The sequence below is a fragment of the Pelodiscus sinensis genome, chromosome 1 (genome assembly GCF_049634645.1).
Source record: "Pelodiscus sinensis isolate JC-2024 chromosome 1, ASM4963464v1, whole genome shotgun sequence".
Taxonomy (NCBI): Eukaryota; Metazoa; Chordata; order Testudines; family Trionychidae; genus Pelodiscus; species Pelodiscus sinensis.
Window position 1 is genome coordinate 147,593,544 of NC_134711.1, and position 18,511 is coordinate 147,612,054.

Here is an 18,511-nt window from a genome sequence, read left to right on the forward strand (position 1 = left end):
TCCTGGGTCTTGTAGTTCTCTCGGGGCCCATTTTCCCGAGCGTCGAGTCGAATGCGGGACTCCGTTTCCCAGACGGCACCGCTCCCCCCGTGTGGCTGAGCCGGAATTTGGGGGTTGCTGTCCCTGCCCGAACCTTGGCAATGGCCTTCCCGGCGCACAGGCCTCAGCTCTATCGCTGGCAGCGCCTCACCCCCGCGGCCAGGCCCAAGGTAACGGGAGGGGCCGTTGTCACGCGCCCCCGCATCTCCCCGGCGCCCAATCCCGGAGCTCAGCGCTGCCGGGGGGGGGGCGGCTACACGGGAGGTCACCAGGAAATCCCTGGGGCGCCCCACAGCACCCCCGCCCAATCCTGTTCCCCCGGGGTCACCATCGCCCAATCAGGGCCCCCCCCCGGGGTCAATGTCACTCCCAGGCGGGGCCCGCTGGCCAATCAGGGCGCTCCCACAGTCACCCCGCGGGGTCCGTCAGCGCTGCACAGCAGGGGAGTCCAGGGTCAGCCCGGGCAGTCGAGGTCTCTACCTCTGTTCGGCCCCCGGCCTTCCTGTGGGGCTCAATGGGGCCAAACCCATCAGCTGCCCCCCCCCCCCCGAGCTCAGCTGCCCCCAACTAGGGCACATAGTCTAGCCTGGGCCTTCGGAAACCATGAGATTGCCTTAAAATCAGAAGATTTATTTTAAAAAACTGTGTGTGTTGTTATTTGCCTGCAGGTTTCCGAGTGTTTGAGTTCAATGTGGCTCCGTTTTCAAGCTTTTCTTGGCCTACTGGAATTGCTTCCACCTTTTTTTTTTCTTTTTTAAAGGACAGCAGAGATTCCTATGTAATCACGTGACTCCAGGAGCTGGGGCTTTCAGGAAAAACAAATTATAGGGAGGCATGTGATAACTTTACAGAAGTCATTGATACTATTAGGGCATCCCCGAAGTCAATGACATAATGGTTTTAATAAAGCAAGAAGGGCAATTTTGACTTGGCTATACTGTAATAGACAATACAATGCAAGGCAGAAATCCAAAGAAATGTTACCTCCATTTTACAGAAGGGAAACTAAGGCAAAGAGCAATTTAGTTTCCAACTCTGCAAAGATTTACAAATATACTTAATTTTAAGCATTTGAGTAGTGCTATTGAAGTCAACTGGATAGCTCATGTGCAGCAGATAAAGGTATCCAGTAGTCCTGTGGCACCTTAGAGATGAACAAAAATACATATAGTATCATGAGCTTTCATGGGCAAAACCCACTTTTTCAGATGAGCTTATCTCTGCAGCATCAAGAGCTAGGAGGCTTGCTCAAGGTCACATATAAAATGGACCACGTCTTGAAACTGAATCCAGATCTCAAGTCCTCATCCAGTGTTTTAACTATAAGATCATCTGATTCAGAAATGAATGAGAAAGATGGAGAGGTGTTTGAGGAGGGGAGTAATATTTCTGGATAAAGAACACTGGCTTTTTCATTTTAGTCAAGTGACCAGCTCTAGGCCTGACAACATTAAAATGAGAGTTAAAAGTAAACAAGTATTTTTAAGTTAACATTTTACATCTTATTTCCAGCCAAATTTTGACTCTGATAATGTGGAGCACTGGATCAAGGTAAGGGCTTTTGCAAATGAACTTGGGAAACAGAAAAATAATGAAGTCAGGGACCATGCAGGCTCAAGGGGATGAAAGTAGGACAGAAATCCTTTCAGTCTGGAAATAACTATCATACCAGTGCTTATAACTTAATTCTATATAAATCAAGTATCTTCAAACATGTCAAAGGTAATAAGTCCATGAGAAGTGTGAAGTTTAAAACAAAAAACAAAAAAAAACACCCAAATTTTTGTGGCAGTCCACATTCCCTTTTGTTATAATCCTTTTACTACTTCTTTGAACCAGTAAATACCTGGATACAATTTTTCCTGGATGCATTATGTAACTGCAGGATGTGATGATGATTCAGTGAGTAGATGGTAGTTAGCCCACACAGTGCAAGATGCACACAGTCTCTATGGTATTCGTAGTGCCTTCTTTAAAATGTAAATTTGAGATCCAGGCTGCTAGTGGTTGTTTTAAAAAAAAATCCTGTGAAACCTTTTGCAGGAGTAAGGGTGTCAATTATCCTAGACAAGTCCCAGTTTGGTAATTACATTCTGCCCCCCTGCATTTTCCTAGGAGTTGGACCTACTTACCGTATTTTGTATGTCCTGTCCTGTTGTGAAGTATTACTGTGTGTTATCAAATAGCTGCCACATTCCAGTGACATCAGTTACACAGTAAGAGCTCCCCTTAACATTTTGGCATAGGCTTATTAAACACACATTTGTCTGACCCCAGTTCCATATCTAACACATATCTGTTCCTTGTTATTACAGTGCAATGCTGAGAGCCAGTCTGAGAATTTAGGGGAGGGATTTTATGATTGCTTAGGACATGCTTTGTTATAAAAAGCATGTATGAGTGTGTTTAGGTCCTTCTGCTGTAGAAGTGAAACTCCACTGTTCCATGTTCCCTCAAGCCTATTGGCTGATTTATGTTTTCAGTGCTACCTTCACAATGCATTATTTAAAAAAAACCAAAAGCTGACACCCCACAAGGGGCTCCCCGGGAGTGGGGCTGGGAGTGCACTGGCTGCCAGCCCTGGCCCTGCCTGTAGGAACTGTCAAATAGTTGTGTAACTACTAACATTTCATGTAGTTACACAACTATTCAATTACACAATAGCTAACATCCCTAGCAAAGCAGGGTTGGTTGTGCCAGGATAATGGGATGTGCATGGAATTCAAGTGTTGCACGTAAAATGGAAATGGAGAAGTCTGGTAAGAGGGAGTTATACTGCAGCATGACCACAGGAGGACAGCAAGGGGCCAGAGATGGGAACCAGGACATCTATAACCCCATTGGGGCAACAGGGGTGGAGAAAGGGACAGCTATCTACTATATATTTCAGAGAGTTTTTGTTTGTTTGTGTGTCTGTTTAGCTGTCTCTAAGCCAGGGGACATGCACCCCTTCCCCTGCTCTCCCTGCTGCAGCTTTCATGGAGAGGTGCTTCTCACCTAGCCCCAAGCTGCTGCTGTGAGAGAGGGCTGGGGTTGTCTTCTTTCCCGGGGGCAGCCTGCACACTGAATCCCTCATCTTCAACCCCACCCTGGAGCAATGATTTAAATGAAGAAAAACAAAACTTATTTGAGTTAAGGACCCGAGCAACACCAGATAAATCTTCTACTGGGGTAATATTTTTGGAAAATTATAAGCACCCAAGGACAGAATCTGATCTCAGCCTTGTCTACAGCTTCATGCCAATGAGACTGTAGTAATGCTTAGGGCCCCAGTGCCATGTACATTGATGAATGTTATTTCATGTAGGTCCCACTGAAGTCACTGGTGCTCTGCACATGTGCAGGAGTCCACTCCTCCCGAGTATCTTAAAGGATCAGGACCAGGAATCTGTAGTATTAGAAACTGAGTATGCAAAAGTTATGAGAAATGTTTTTCTTCCCTTATTTATTTTAAAGCGAGTGGAAGAAGCCTCCGAGTTTGCTGTTTCTGAAGCTTTTTCTCTTAAAAAGTCAGCTTACCCTCAAAGGTCACGTGCTCCTGTGATGAATCTGGAAACAAAAGAGCAGCTGCAGGATCATGATGAGGCTTATGCAGAAGGTAAGTTTGAATAGTACCTACCCTGAGCTGCTTATAGGGACCCTGTGAAATCCAAATGGGCCAATAGGTAGATGTGTGTATCACTGATTTTTTACAAAACCTGAGAATAAATAGATATTTCATAATATGAGATAGACTTGAGCTCGTTAATCTGGAGAAGAAAGGTCTAATGAGAATCAATGGCTGGAAGCTGAAGTCAGACAATTTCAGATTAGAAATAAGGGATACATATTTGACAGTGAGGCTGATTAACCATTGGAACAAACAAGGGAAGTGGTGGATTCTCTCTGAAGTCTTCAAATCAAGACCAGATGCATTTTTGGAAGAATTGCTTTAGTCAAACACATGCTGTTGAGATCCCTACACAACTAACTGCATGCAATTGTTTGTTATACGGAGGTAGGATTAGATGACCTAAATAGTTTCATAAAATCTATGAATAATTTTATTTGATCTTTTTCATTCCCGTGGAAGATTTTTTCCAATAAATAAATTTTTCTTGTAGGGATATTAAAAAGAGTTTTTAATTGTAAACATGTAATTGCAGAAATTTTCAGCAATTAAACATTTACACGAGGGGGAAGAGAAGGTGGCTTTGCAAGAGCTGGTGTGCACGGGGAGCTGGCATTTAAGCCATCTCCCTGCTAGCATCAGTTCCCGCGAAGCCACCTGCCTCTTCCCCCCCTTGCCCTATGCTGCTGCCTCTGTATCAGAAGCAGCAGCACAGGGTTGGGGGGAGTTATGTGTAACTGTGAAGTAGGGATGTTAAAGACTAGTTGACTATGCCTCATTGTTTCAGAGGAGCAAATGCCTCATTGTTTCAGAGGGGCAGCATTGCACATCTGATCCCGGCATCAGCTGTGTGGCACTGTGTGCATGGAGCCTGGGGTCAGCTGGGGAATCCCCAACTGACCCCGGGAATTCCCCAGCTGATCCCAGGTTCCTCGAAATGCTGTGCTGGAACCCTGGATCAGCTGGGGAGTCCCCAACTGACCCTGGGCTCCACACGCTGGATCAGCTGTGTGGCGCTGCACATGTGGGAGTCCCCAGCTGATTCCGGGTTCTGCACTATGCTGCGCTGCAGCCTGGGATCAGCTGGCAAGTCTCCAGCTGACCCCCGCTCTGCGTAGCATTTTAAAGTGGCAGTGCAGTATGGAGCCCGGAGTCTGCGGGGGACTGTGAGCGGGGGATGCTGGCCCCAGGCTGCATGCGTACTTCCACATTCCTCCTTTCAAAAGAGGAATGCGGAAGTGCCTATCGACTAGTCGATGGAAGTTCCATCCTTACTGTGAAGGTTAACTGATGAGCCCACGCTCATTGGTTAACTGTTTAACCATGTACACTATCACATCCCTAGTTCCTTGTGAAATGTCTGCATTCCAAATGCTGCAGATTTGAAATTTAAATGTCTATAAGCAAAAGGGAAATTAACTTTTATTTGTGCTGTCTGAAGTGAAGGAAATGCAAAAGCTAAACTGTCAGTAAAAAAAAATTAGAAGCAAATTGGATTTTTATAACCCTGCATTATTTTGCAACACTTAAAAATGTGCTATCCACAGAACAGAACAAACAAATACAAAGTCTCTCAAAAAGCTCTCTAATACATTCAAAGTCAGTTCTTTCACTTATAATAATATGTGGCACTATTAATAGCACAGATAAATCTGTGTACACTTTGATTTCTGTATATAATTTCAAATGTCTCTCAGAGATGGAGCTGACTCTCTTCAAGTGTCTGAAGTATGGAAGATGCCTTATTTTTTAATCCCTGACTTTCTTGGTTTTTTTCCTTTACATATATAGTAATCTTTTCATGAGTGTCCCAGAACTGCCTGTAAGCCTTTTATCTATTCCCTACAATTATGATGCATAGGAATATTGATTTTCTGCAGTCACCTCACTATGTTAAGAAATATATTACTGTAATAAGTGTTAAAATCTCCTTTATTCCAAACATGAGGAGTCTGCACTTTGTCCAAAAATGACACAGCCTGAACAAGATGAACTGACTTCTGTTTTTCTGATTGAATAAACTTTGTGGTTGTTAAATTGGGCTAATTATAGACTAAAAATTGGGATACAAGGACTTGAAAGGGATTAAATTCTGAGTTTGTGTCTTTCTGTTTGTTTGTTTTTGAACTTTTTTAGAATGTTTACAGAAGCCTGAAAAGGAAATTTTCGGCTGTGCTGGGTTTTGTTTTTTCATTTTTTATATTTTTCCTTAGATGTATCTGGAATGCTAAGATATATCCTCCATCATTTTTATTGTATAACTTATTTGTAGTACCAAAGACTTGGAGTGAGTTATTTCTTAGTTCTTCATTAAAGGGGTAGAGTTTTGTATTTATTTTTTAAAAGCTTTTCTTACAACTGTTGGGCATTTGAGTTAAATATTAGCCAAAAAATGGCCTCATTTCTACAAAACATATGGTTTTAACTTTATGCCTATGTGTAGTCCTGTTGAGGCTACATGCACACATTTGCAGCATCGGGGCCTGAGTGAAAACACAAACGTTTCAAGGAGTCAGTTTAAAAAAACTGAAAACTTCATCTGTCAATCAGTTTTCACCTTATTGGTATCTATGATGTCATGATCTTAATAATTCTCTTACTGTCCAGAGAGTCTTGCAGGAAAAACAGACTAGACAAGACCTGAATTTCTAATACATATAACACACACAAAATAAGCCTCTCCACCTTTCAAGCCTATTCACATATGAAGAATGGAAGAGGTGGGGAAGCGCCAATCCAGTGAGATTTTCCTTTACAGATCACCCTTTGGTCATTTAAAACAAACTGCAAAGCACATTGCATAGCAATCCCAAGAGGACAGAGTCGTACTATTCTACATTTACTGCGATATTTCTAACCCTAGTAAAACCCTTGATCCCTTTCCCTGTAGCCCAGGAACTGCTCAATGATTGGATGAATTCCAAACTGAGATTAGAGCTAGAATGTGACCAAGAAGAGAATGTTGGAGACGCAGCTGCTGACTCTACTTCTGCTGAAGAGCCCCCTGCTGGCTTTCTGAAGTATGAGAGGTTTGATGGTGAGAGCATAGCAAAACATTTCTTAACTTAATTTTAAAGACTGTTTAGGGATAATAGTGGTTAGTTCATAGACTTGAAAGCCAGAAGTCATGTACATACCAAGGTAAGAGTCTCCTTAAAAACAACCAGGGTCAGTAGAGCCTCTGGTTTTTCCCAGCTCTGACATTAACTTGCTGTTGACATTACATAAATAGGCCTCTTAAACTCTGTGCTTCATTTTCTGCTTGTGTAAAATGGAGATAATATGTCCCCAACTCAGAATGTCTATAAAGCACGTAAGATTTATACAACAGTTTGAGATCCTCAAATACAAGCCAGTAAAGATTGGGAAAGTATTATTGTTATCATATCATCATCATCATCTAAACATACTGAATTTGAGACTGCTTTAGTTTCTTGAAGAGAAATGGAGTGCAGTGAACATGACTTCTTTAGGCAGGATTACATTCAGAAACTAAGGATGTTAGCATGTAGTCAACTACCCGATAAGCATAAGCTTATCAGATAGTCAAGTGAAGTATCGAGTATTCACTTCCCCCACCTTGCTGCCTCTGTGTGCTGGTGCTGGGGGATCCATCTTAAGCAGGAGCTGGTGCTGGGGGAACCAGTTTAAAAGGCAGCAGGGGGAGATAGGAGAGGCTTCTATGAAGCAGCCTCTGCCTGCAGCGGGCTGAGGCTCACCATGTTTGCAGTGAACAGGGCTGGCCTCCATAAACGGGCTGCTGGACTCAGTGCGAGCCCCGGGACAAAGCAGTTCCGATTTGCACTGGTTCAAGACGCTGCATCTCTGCATTTTAAATGTAGTAAGATCCCAGCGGCTCTTATTACATTTAAAATGCACAGCCGCAGCACAGGTGGCTCTTGGAGCCGGTATGGCTTGAGCTGGCTCTTGGAGCTACCCCCGCTGCAGCTCTGCAGACGGGCCCTTATCAACTAATCACAAATTGACTACACGATTAGTCAGATAACCACAATTTAACTTCCTTATCACAGACTGAGCAGTTCTCTGTTTAATCATGTTATGCTTGATGGCATTAGGCTCTGGGGTTTGTTAATTACAAACTACTATGAGGTGATCTGGATTTTTTGTTACAGATTTGTGTGGTTATCTGGAACAAGAAATGGAAAGTACCACTGTTCAGGATTTTCTGCAGAATCTTCTGCAAAATGAAGTGGTAAGCTGTGGGATATTGCAAGACCTCAGGACTGAAGAAATCAAGGAGAAGAAAAAAACAAGGGACCCACGAATTACCATGGAGCTAAGACACAAGCAGGTAAAGGAAAAGGCAACACGTGGAAAGCTACATGAGGAAACACTCTTTATGGAACACAGATTAACTTGTGAAACTCGTTACATGGTATAATTGACGCAAATAGCATAGGACAGTTCTCAAAAGTATTAGGCGTTTCTGTGAATGAGGATAGCATTTGCATTAGTTCAGGGCTCTAATGGAAAGTGCTAGCAGTGAATATGGTATGAAAACTTACACAGACGAAAAGAGAAGTTTTTTTTCCAGAGTACCTGCTTACTGGAATAGAATCCTCACTCCTATAAATATACCCTCCATTCTGTTTCTTGGATATGACCTTACAGTTGGCTATCTACTATATCTGAGAGAGTTTTTGAGTGATTGAGTCAGTCATCTGTCTGTCTGTTTGTCTGTTTGTTTAAGAACTCCTAAATAGTAAGAGCAAGGACCACAAAATTTGGTATACAGCTTCCTCTTATCATAACTTAAAGCAAGGCAAAGGTTTGGTTATGCGGGGAGGAGGTAAGGCCTGAAGCTCACTCACTCACAGACAGCCAAACTCTCTCAAATTTTTATTATCATCAGAGCACCCAGAAGCCCGTCAGGGAACAGGACTCCACTGGGCTAAGTACTGTACAAACACTGAACCAGTGAGCTCTGTCTAAAAATACAAGGCATGGTAGTGTCAAAAAACCCTGCCTCCTGGGGCCCTGCCACACAGAACTTACAGTCTCAGAGTAAGACAAGAGAGAAACAGGTGGAAATGCACAGATCAAGGGAGGAGTACAAGGAAAAAATGAGATTTTGTGTGGTGTGACCTTCCCTGTATGGGCCACCTGATTGAGACTCACCCTCTCACAGTTTAAAAAGAACCCCAGAAGTCTTTCTTCAGATGATACAACTCTTGTCACTACTGCTGCCTTGGCTCATTGCTGTGATCTTCCTTCCCAGGTGAAAGAAAACTGTTTAAGGCGTCAGAAGGAGCTAGAGCTCCAGAGACGAGAAAAGATCTTGAAAAAATTAGCCCTTGTTGAGGCCAAGCAGCGAGTGCAGGAGGAGAACAAAAGGCAGGCTCTGGAGGCCAGGAAGGAGGAGGAGGCGCTCCAGAGGGAGATGGTGAAGCTGAGGAAAAAGATGGCAGAGAAGAGGCACATCATGGGAGAAGCACGAAAAATGTAAGATGGAGTGGGGAGGGAGAGAATGGTACTCAAGCTCCATCTAATTATTTGATCTACAGGGCCTCTGGACCCCAAATGAAAGGGAATTTCTTTAGTCATTGGCTACTGGATGCAGTGAGCTCAGACTAAAAATATAAGACATTGTAGTGTCAAAAAAACCTGCCTCCTGGGGTCCTGAGCCCTCATAAGGTACATATTTTAAATGATTAACTCTGGAGGCAGCACCACTGCAGTCTCTAGTTACTTCACAGCAGCTGGCAGTTTTAAAAAATGAATCCGGTGCCAACATCTATCAACGTGTACACATCAGAACTCTGGCATTTACAATTGGAGCCATCCCCTTTTAGGAGAGGGGAAAGAAAGTATCTGTTCATGGCCAATGCAGCTCAAAACTGTTCAGTGGCAGGATCTTTGGGTCTGCTGAGCATAGGAGCTCCTTAGGCTCATACCTTCCACACTGCTTTAGCCCATGGCGGCACTGCGACTGCCACTTTTCTCCATAGGCTTGCACTTTCCACAGTGGCAACTGTCACCTATCCCATAGGCATCTATGGGATCCCAGTTCTTAGTGTGTGCTTTCTTGATACTCTTCTACTACTGTGTTCTGGAACCTCAAGCCAGAGAGGTCATTCTCAGCAAATTGGTTCAGAAAGGGGTGAGACCCATACCCACAGCATTCCTCCTTTATTTACTATCTGCCTTTGATTCTTACTTGCAGAGAGAGAAAAAGACAAGAATTAGAAAAAGCTCAGAAATTGGCAGCAGTGGGCCTGTCTCACACTACACCAATACCCCGGGAGCAGGAGAAAGAGGAGAAACAAAGGAGACTGCAAGAGCTGCTGAGCAAGATCCACAGTGAAAACCAGAGAGTGAGCATCTTCCTGTATTTAGCACTCTGAGCCAAATTTTGCGCTCAGCTATGCACTCACACAACTCTCACTGAAGTCTGAAGCCCTGGCTGACAGACCTTCTGCCTCCTCCTGAGTGTCTTGTGTGGGGAGAGTAAGATAAAAAATCCACTGAGAGAAAGTAGAAGATGGTTTGGGAAACTCTTGCCTAGTGGTTAGAAGGGGGCACTGGGAATAGAGGACTCCTGAATCCTAATCCTTGTTCTGCCTCTGGGTTGCTGGGTGTCCAGTCTGTGCTAAAAGTGTAGGTTTATTAAACATTTGGAAATGGAAAGCCTGTTGTATTGAACACCCTATAGAATGAATAAGCTCATTATAAGGAATAATGTTCTTGTGCGGAGGTATGAATGACATTACACTATATTTTTAATGAATAAATCAGTCGTCATCACATTATATATACCTGAAGCACATTTAATACAGTAGAATCCTTTAATACTCAAATTGAGAAGCCATCTAGCCCTAAGGATCACTTTGTCTACAATTCAAATGCCACTGCTACTGGAGTGGAGCATGCCTAGCAACACAACATCACAATTAAGACAGGGAGTGAAGAGTCCAAATGAAACTACAGAGGGATTTAAGAATGGGATAATCTGAGCTGTACATTTTCAAGGGCAGAAACTGAGCAGAGATAAGCAATAATGAATCCTTCATTATTAACTTAAGTAGCTAACATGTTGTTCTCTTTATAAGTCTCTGGATTTCCATGTCTGGGAATGCTGATGCAATTAATACGGGAGGTAATAACAAAAGAACAGCTAAAGAACTGTTATGAGCTGACCCACTTGGAGCATCTCCTGTGACAGGGCTAGAATTAAGAGGTAGATTAGATAGCAAATTACTCTTCTGTCCAAGGTGTAAATCGCTCGCAGAGGCAGCCAGTATGATTGAGGGAGGTGGGGGCCAACTTCCCAGCAAAATGAGGGTGACTCTATGTCACATTGTAAATTTTAGCACTGGGAATTATCTTTATTAAGATGCTCTTTAAAGACCAAGCAAGCAGTTTATGGAGTAATTTGTAAAAGAGTTCTACATGCAGGGCAGTCTTCTCTAGAAACGTGTGCTTTCTGCATTTAGGGACAATCCTAATTCTAGAATTTTATTTTTGTATTTCTCTCTCATGAGTTATTCCTTTTTACTTGTAAATTGAGCACATTTTGCTTTGGAGTCACCATGAAACAATGAACATGGATTCCATGGTGCTGTTTTTACAGTCACTTTTCAGAGTAGAACTGCATAATAAATATTGCTATTTTTATATTAGTTCTCAAGTCTTTGCTGTGGGTTTGAACAAGGTTGTTCAAAAGGAAAGACCAAGGGAAGGGTTGCGAGGATCAGCATTTGTGTGATGAAATGTTCTTGCTCAATGGCTCTATACGCTTTTTTGCTGCAGTGCCTACAGCAGCATTTCTCTGCCTGGTACAAACTCATTCTGGATCATAGGATTAAAATGGGGAAAGCCAGGGCCCTGGCTGACTGGAAGTGCCAGCAGAAGGCCCTGCGAGCCTGGAGGGACTATACGTGGTTCCAGAAGTTGGAACAGGAGACTCAGCAGTTGGAGACTCATCTCAGAGATCAAAACAGGTAGTGGCTCTTAGAAACTAGCAGCCTTCAAACAGAATCTAGTGCTAAGCAGAAGGTTGTGAAATAGTATGGTCTCTTTCTGAGTATGTGGAAAGTCTTGTTCCTAATAAATCTACACATCACCTGCAGTTCGAGAAATGAAGCTGGATCTGATCAAGGACTTGAACCCCTCTTTCCAACAACCTCCAATTTCTCTATTTGAGTGTCTTTCATGGAACTTCCTTCATTGGCTCACTCTTTCCTCCAGGTCCCAAATATATGTAGAGCCAAATTCATACTGATGAATCCAGTGATTCACTGGAGTTACATCAGAGATTAGTTAGGCTTGATGCCTTCAAGAAGAACTTGCTGGCTGGACTCCCACAGACAGTAGCATATTCTGCAGGTGGGGCTACCCCTCACCTCTAGACAGCTGGAGTGGGCAGGACTGTATCCTTTTCACTCCCATATAGGAGGATGGGGATTGTAAAACAAGCTGGAAAATATATTTAAAGAACCCAATTTATGTCATCTGTATATATCATAAGCATCCTTTAATCTTTTGTAAATGTAGTAGATGATTTTCAAAGAATCGAGTGATATCAAGCAGAACTCAGAAAAATATGAAATTTGATGATGTTCTGGATTGTTCCATCCATTTGGTAAAGGTCACCACCTGGCAAGACATGGTGGCCCAATGGATAGAGCACTGGGCTGGTATTTAGGAGATCTGGATTTTAGGCCCAGCTCTTCCACTAGCTTGCTGGGTGTCCTTGGGCAAGTCACTTCATGCCTTGGTGTTTCTGTTTCCCCATCTTTAAAATGGGGATAATTACATTGAGTTTCTTTGTAAAGCACTTGGAGAGCTACTGATGAAAAACGCTACATAAGAGTGGGATATTATTCATTTTAAGCATGCTAGTAGAGAGGCCTGTTTCATGTCTGTTAACCGAAATGCTTTATTTTCCAGGAAAAAGATGTTGGCTATTGAGCATAATCGGAAACGGGTTTTACGTTGCTGCTTTACAGAGTGGCAGCTCTGGAGCCGAGCTGAGGCTGAAAAGAGAGAGCTACAGTTGAAACAGGAGGAAACTAGGAAGAAGATGGTGCAGCTACTGGAGGCAGCATCAGCGGGGAAACTTGACACAGACGGATCATGGGATGTTAGCAGGACCAGGATGAAAAAAGTGACCCTGGATCAACCTGTGAGGCAAGAGGAGGTAAAGTTCTCTCTCATATAGTTCCTCATCCCCATACCTCCCACAGTCATGAATCACAGCTCTAAAAATTGACCTCCTTGGTGCTTTATGACACAGTGCTCAGTACTCCCCTAGTACAGCTTCATGGATCTGCTGCATCATGTGCATTTTCTAGGCGTGCCCTATTGTTCAGGCACTATAGAAATGTGTTTTTAAAGATTAGAGGTGAATGGGAAGGTAAAGCACTAGAGACTGGGTTTTTTTTAAGTATAATCCCACGATGTTTTCCAAGTAGAGACTCGCACCATGTGGATCTCTTTTGAAGGGAGATTAAAGTTACTCTTTTTATGACTATATATGCCAAAGAATCATATACATTGACAATAGTCAAGGTCTTAGAAGAAAATGCCAAATTCTACCCTTAGTTAAATTAATGTAATCCCATTGAGTTTAAAGAACAAGAGAACTGAATTTGGCCCAAGAAGTGTCTAATCTACATCACAAAGAAGAGAATAAGCATGTGCATAGTTGGATTGTAAGCTGTCAGCGAGGACTGTCTTCCTTAGGTATGTATAATTCCTAGAGTGACAAGGCTCTGATACTTGATTGAGGCCTTTAGATGCTACCATAATATAGATAAATAATAAAAAAATTATACTTGTGTCAGACCAAAATTTTCCTTCACTTATGCCAATGTAACTCTTCTGAGCTCGGTGGGGTTGCATAGAGATAAGTGAAAGCAAAATTTCCCAGTTCCATCTTTGCAGCCCCAGTGAATCCTTCGCTAAGATACACCATTCTAATGGGAGTGTCATATTTGTAACTGAGGGGAGAATTTGGCTTATGAAGCAGATCTCAGTATTCACTAGTCATACAATTCTGAGAGGGAAGGCCACATGTTTTAAAAGTTTGAGCCTAGTTTATCACCAAATAGTTTTATGACTATTTAACTATTTTGATTTCTGTGCAGCTCTGAGGTGTAAAGCTGCCATAGTGCCATTGTAAACCAGTCCCTTTTATGTCTTCCTTAACTACCCAGATAGATTGGTCCTGTAGACTACCTTGTTGCATCTGTATTTCTTTTAATCTAAGCCTTCATGCCTAATCAGAACACCCCAGTCCAAATAAGATTGTGTTAATCCTTCTTTGGGTTTAAATCCACTGGTTTTGGCTAGTTCAGGAGCTCCTCTGCCCACCTAGTAGCTCCTGTACTTCCTCCCTCCCTGGGATAGCACTACAATTAGTAAAAATTATAGCGAGAGTACACACATGAGGTTACCCTGCCTCTCAGACTGAGTTTATTGTTGCTTCATTCAGAAAAATGCTCCTAGCTATTCAAGAGCAGTGGAGTTCTTGACTTCAGTCAATGACAAATCCTTCCCTTGCAGGTAACTGAAACGTCCCTTTTTCTGGCAGAGCCCAACAATCCAGTAGAGTCTCACTGTCAAGATGCTCGTCACGCACCCAGTCTTCGTTCATGTAAGAAGCCCAAGTATGCCTGGCAGGGTGCCCTGCAACATGCTGCTGGGAATTCACAGGATCACACTGAATCCAGTAATCAAACACTCGCTCCAGTACAGTGGTTTGGGACCTCTGACAAAAAAATGGCCCCCGCCTTCAGAAGCCATTTTGAGCACCGCCATGCCTTCCAGCAGCAGCTGATTGAAGAGCAGAAGAGGCAGCTTCAAGAACAACGGGAGATGATCCTTGAACTGCAGGAAAACGAACGGCTGAGGAGGGCTAAGCAGGAAGCAGAGCAAGCCACAGCTGCCACCATGGCACTCAACAATCCAGTCCCAAAAACTAAAGAAAAAATGCTGAAGAGAGGAGATCAGTCAAGCTGCAAGAGTATGTCATCTTTAAGGTACAGAGATCTTACTGAGCCATAGTGGGGGTAGACTGTACTATCCAGAGCATCTTAGTCCTTCTGATAAGATGAACAAAGTTATTTAGGTCAGCACTTGCATGGCAGATCTCCACATCATAACTCCATGCAGCTGAAAGTGGTGTTAATGATGCATTAGGTGTTGCTCTTCCTTTTGAGCCAATGCTCAGGGTGGTGTTAGCTGGGTCAAATCCTTTATGCTTCTCTGAGTACTTTGCATTGCCCATTGCATTTAAAGGCATGTTAAACATGTAAGGCACTTTGGGACGCAAGATGCTCTGTTGTTGTTAATGATAGGAGCAAAATGGATTTATTTACTACAACACTATCTGCTACTTTATGTTTCTGTAAAAGCCTTAGCCAAGGATCTTATTTCCCGTCACAGGCATTAATTAATTGAGTCTCAAAACCCACTTGTGATGTAGGAATATATCATTAACCCTGTTTTACAGATAGGGAAACTGGGACATAGAGAAGCTGAGTGACTTCCCCAAGGTCACACAATGAGACTGCAGCAAAACTGAGAAGAGATGCCCTGACTCCTGACTCTCACCCTGGATTATTATACACAAGACCTCCAGTCCTCTGGAAGATGATGATGCTAGTGTTTTTTTTTCCCCCCACTTCTCAGTTCACCTGTGTCGTTGGGGCCAGAGAGCACAAAAACAGTGACCCAAAGCAGGAGGAACTCAAATCTGCTGCCCTCGGCTCATCCCATACTGAAAGGTATTGTTCAGCGTGGTAGCAAAGACCATTTCTGCCCTCCTTTCCAGAGAATAGAGCTTCTTCCTATCTATATCCCTCTGGCCCTGCTTCTGAATAGTCCTCCCTTTGCAGGGAATCTGAATCCCACTTGTCAGCCTTGCTCATGTGGCTCCAGACAATCTTTCAGGCCAAGGGCAGGGCCTGTGCCACTTGTCCAGCAGATGATGAGGGAACATCGAGACATTTCATCTCACGCTCCCAACTCTGTGGATCTAGTGCCCATAGCAGCCTCTCTGTATCATCTGACAGTAGTGATTTTATAATAGAAACATCTCACACTACAGTTGCTCCATGTTAATTTTATCACGGCTGTATAAAATCCAAATCAGGGCTAATTAAGCTGCAAAATGTGGAGGTTCCAGGCAACTAAACTATTCTTAGCTAGCAGCTAGAAAACAGGCAGGGCCAAGGTGCTCTAAAAAGCAAGCCCCTTGCAATGGCAGAAAGCTGGTTTTTATGCAGTAGGCCTAGGGGACCCTAGAAGATGAAGCCACTTGATGCTGCAGAGGAAGGCCAAAAAACCCACCAATCTAATCTGGAGATAAAAATCCTCAGCCCCAAATCAGCAGCCTGTTTAACCCCAAGCATATTAGCCAGGATCACACACCTAATATATGCACTGGATTTATAATTATTGCCTCAGACCATTGGTCCCTATGAGCCAGTGTCCTGCCTCCATCTCTTGAGTAGAATCAGATCGTTTAGAAGGGAAAGCGCCTCCCCCCCCCTTTTAATTCATTCAGCTAGGAATGAAGGAAAAATTAGTTTCACACATACAAAATGGGAAGCAACTGTCTAGGAAGGGAGTACTGCAGAAAGGGAACTAGGGGTCATAGTGGACCACAAGCAAAATGAGTCAACCGTGTGACACTGTTGCAAAAAAAATCAAACCTGGTCCTGGGATGTGTTAACAGAGGTGTTGTGAGCAAGACATAAGAAGTAATTCTTTGGCTCTACTCCATGCTGATTAGGCTTCAATTGAAATGTTGTGTCCAGTTCTGGGCCCAAAGAAAAATGTGGAGAAATTGGAGAAGGTCCAGAGAAGAGCAACAAAAATGATTAAAGGTCTAGAAAACATGAGCTATGAGGGAAGACAAAGAACTGGGCTTGTTTAGTTTGGAAAAGAGAAGACTGAGAGGGGGACATAGAATACTAGGACTGGAAGGGACCTCAAGAGGTCATCGAGTCCAGTCCCTTGCCCTCGTGGCAGGACCAGATACAGTCTAGACCATATCTGATAGACAGTTATCTAACCTACTCTTAAATATCTCCAGAGATGGAGATTCCACAACCTCCCTGGGCAATTTATGTGTTTGGCTACCCTGACAGGAACTTTTTCCTAATGTCCAACCTAAACCTCTCTTGCTGCAGTTTAAGCCCATTGCTTCTTGTTCTATCCTCAGAGGCCAAGATGAACAATTTTTCTCCCTCCTCATAACACCCTTTTAGATACCTGAAATCGGCTATCATGTCCCCCCTCAGTCTTCTCTTTTCTAAACTGAACAAACCCAATTCTTTCAGCCTTTCTTCATAGGTCATGTTCTCTAGACCTTTAATCATTCCTGTTGCTCTTCTCTGGACCCTCTCCAATTTCTCCACATCTTTCTTGAAATGTGGTGCCCAGAACTGGACACAATACTCCAACTGAGGCCTAACCAGCGCAGAGCAGAGCAGAAGAATAACTTCTCAAGTCTTGCTCACAACACACCTGTTAATGCGTCCCAGAATCATGTTTGCTTTTTTGCAACAGCATCATACTGCTGACTCATATTCAGTTTGTGGTCCACTATAACCCCTAGATCCATTTCTGCCGTACTTCTTCCTAGACAGTCGCTTCCCATTCTGTACATGTGAAACTGATTGTTCCTTCCTAAGTGGAGCACTTTACATTTGTCTTTATTAAACTTCATCCTGTTTACCTCAGACCATTTCTCCAATTTGTCCAGATCATTTTGAATTATGACCCTATCCTCAACCCCTCCCAGCTTGGTATCATCTGCAAACTTAATAAGCGTACTTTCTATGCCAATATCTAAATGGTTTATAAAGATATTGAACAGAGCCGGTCCCAAAACAGACTCCTGCAGAACCCCACTAGTTATACCTTTCCAGCAGGATTGTGAACCATTAATAACTACTCTCTGAGTACGATTATCCAGCCAGTTATGCACCCACCTTATAGTAGCCCCCTCTAAGTTGTATTTGCCTAGTTTATTGATAAGAATATCATGCGAGATCATATCCAAACGCCTTACTAAAGTCTAGGTTTACCACATCCACTGCTATCAGATTGGTTTGACATGATTTATTCTTTACAAATCCATGCTGGCTGTTCCTTATCACCTTGCCACCTTCCAAGTGTTTACAGATGATTTCCTTAATTACTTGCTCCATTATCTTCACTGGCACAGAAGTTAAGCTAACTGGTCTGTAGTTTCCTGGGTTGTTCTTATTTCCCTTTTTATAAATGGGCACTTTATTTGCCCTCTTCCAGTCTTCTGGAATCTCTCCTGTCTCCCATGATTTTCCAAAGATGATAGTTAGAGGCTCAGATACCTCCTCTATCAGCTCCTTGAGTATTCTAGGATGCATTTCATCAGGCTCTGTTGACTTGCAGGAATCTAACTTTTCTAGGTGATATTTAACTTGTTCTTTTTTTATTTTATCTTCTAAACCTACCCCCTTCCCACTAGCATTCACTATGTTAGTCATTCCTTCAGACTTCTCGGTGAAGACCGAAACTAAGAAGTCATTAAGCATCTCTGCCATTTCCAAGTTTCTTGTTACTGTTTCTCCCTCCTCACTGAGCAGTGGGCCTACCCTGTCCTTGGTCTTCCTCTTGCTTCTAATGTATTTATAATAAGTCGTCTTGGTTCCCTTTATTCCCGTAGCTAGTTTGAGCTCATTTTGTGCCTTGGCCTTTCTGATCTTGCCCCTGCATTCCTGTGTTGTTTGCCTATATTCATCCTTTGTAATTTGTCCTACTTTCCATTTTTTATAGGACTCCTTTCTTATTTTTAGATCATGCAATATCTTGTGGTAAAGCCAAGGTGGTCTTTTGCCATATTTTCTA

The 18,511-nt window shown here is 43.0% G+C and overlaps 1 protein-coding gene across 6 annotated transcripts in view; it reads left to right on the forward strand.

Moving 5' to 3' along the window:
* Positions 1 to 4: 4 nt before the first annotated feature.
* The window catches only part of CCDC191 (coiled-coil domain containing 191), a 38,832-nt gene continuing 20,325 nt past the window's right edge, over positions 5 to 18,511 (forward strand). For 3 of the 6 annotated variants that reach the window (XM_025188875.2, XM_014577709.3, XM_075906475.1), the window contains exons 1-9: positions 390 to 3,637; positions 6,540 to 6,686; positions 7,783 to 7,961; positions 8,889 to 9,112; positions 9,834 to 9,984; positions 11,420 to 11,610; positions 12,560 to 12,809; positions 14,177 to 14,652; positions 15,305 to 15,399. In XM_025188875.2, coding sequence (XP_025044660.2) covers positions 3,331 to 3,637; positions 6,540 to 6,686; positions 7,783 to 7,961; positions 8,889 to 9,112; positions 9,834 to 9,984; positions 11,420 to 11,610; positions 12,560 to 12,809; positions 14,177 to 14,652; positions 15,305 to 15,399 — 2,020 coding nt within the window. In that variant the 5' untranslated portion in view covers positions 390 to 3,330. Of the gene's footprint in view, positions 210 to 389; positions 3,638 to 6,539; positions 6,687 to 7,782; positions 7,962 to 8,888; positions 9,113 to 9,833; positions 9,985 to 11,419; positions 11,611 to 12,559; positions 12,810 to 14,176; positions 14,653 to 15,304; positions 15,400 to 18,511 lie in introns of those variants that run through there. The other 3 variants (XM_075906459.1, XM_014577714.3, XM_075906444.1) reach the window with 3 other exon arrangements.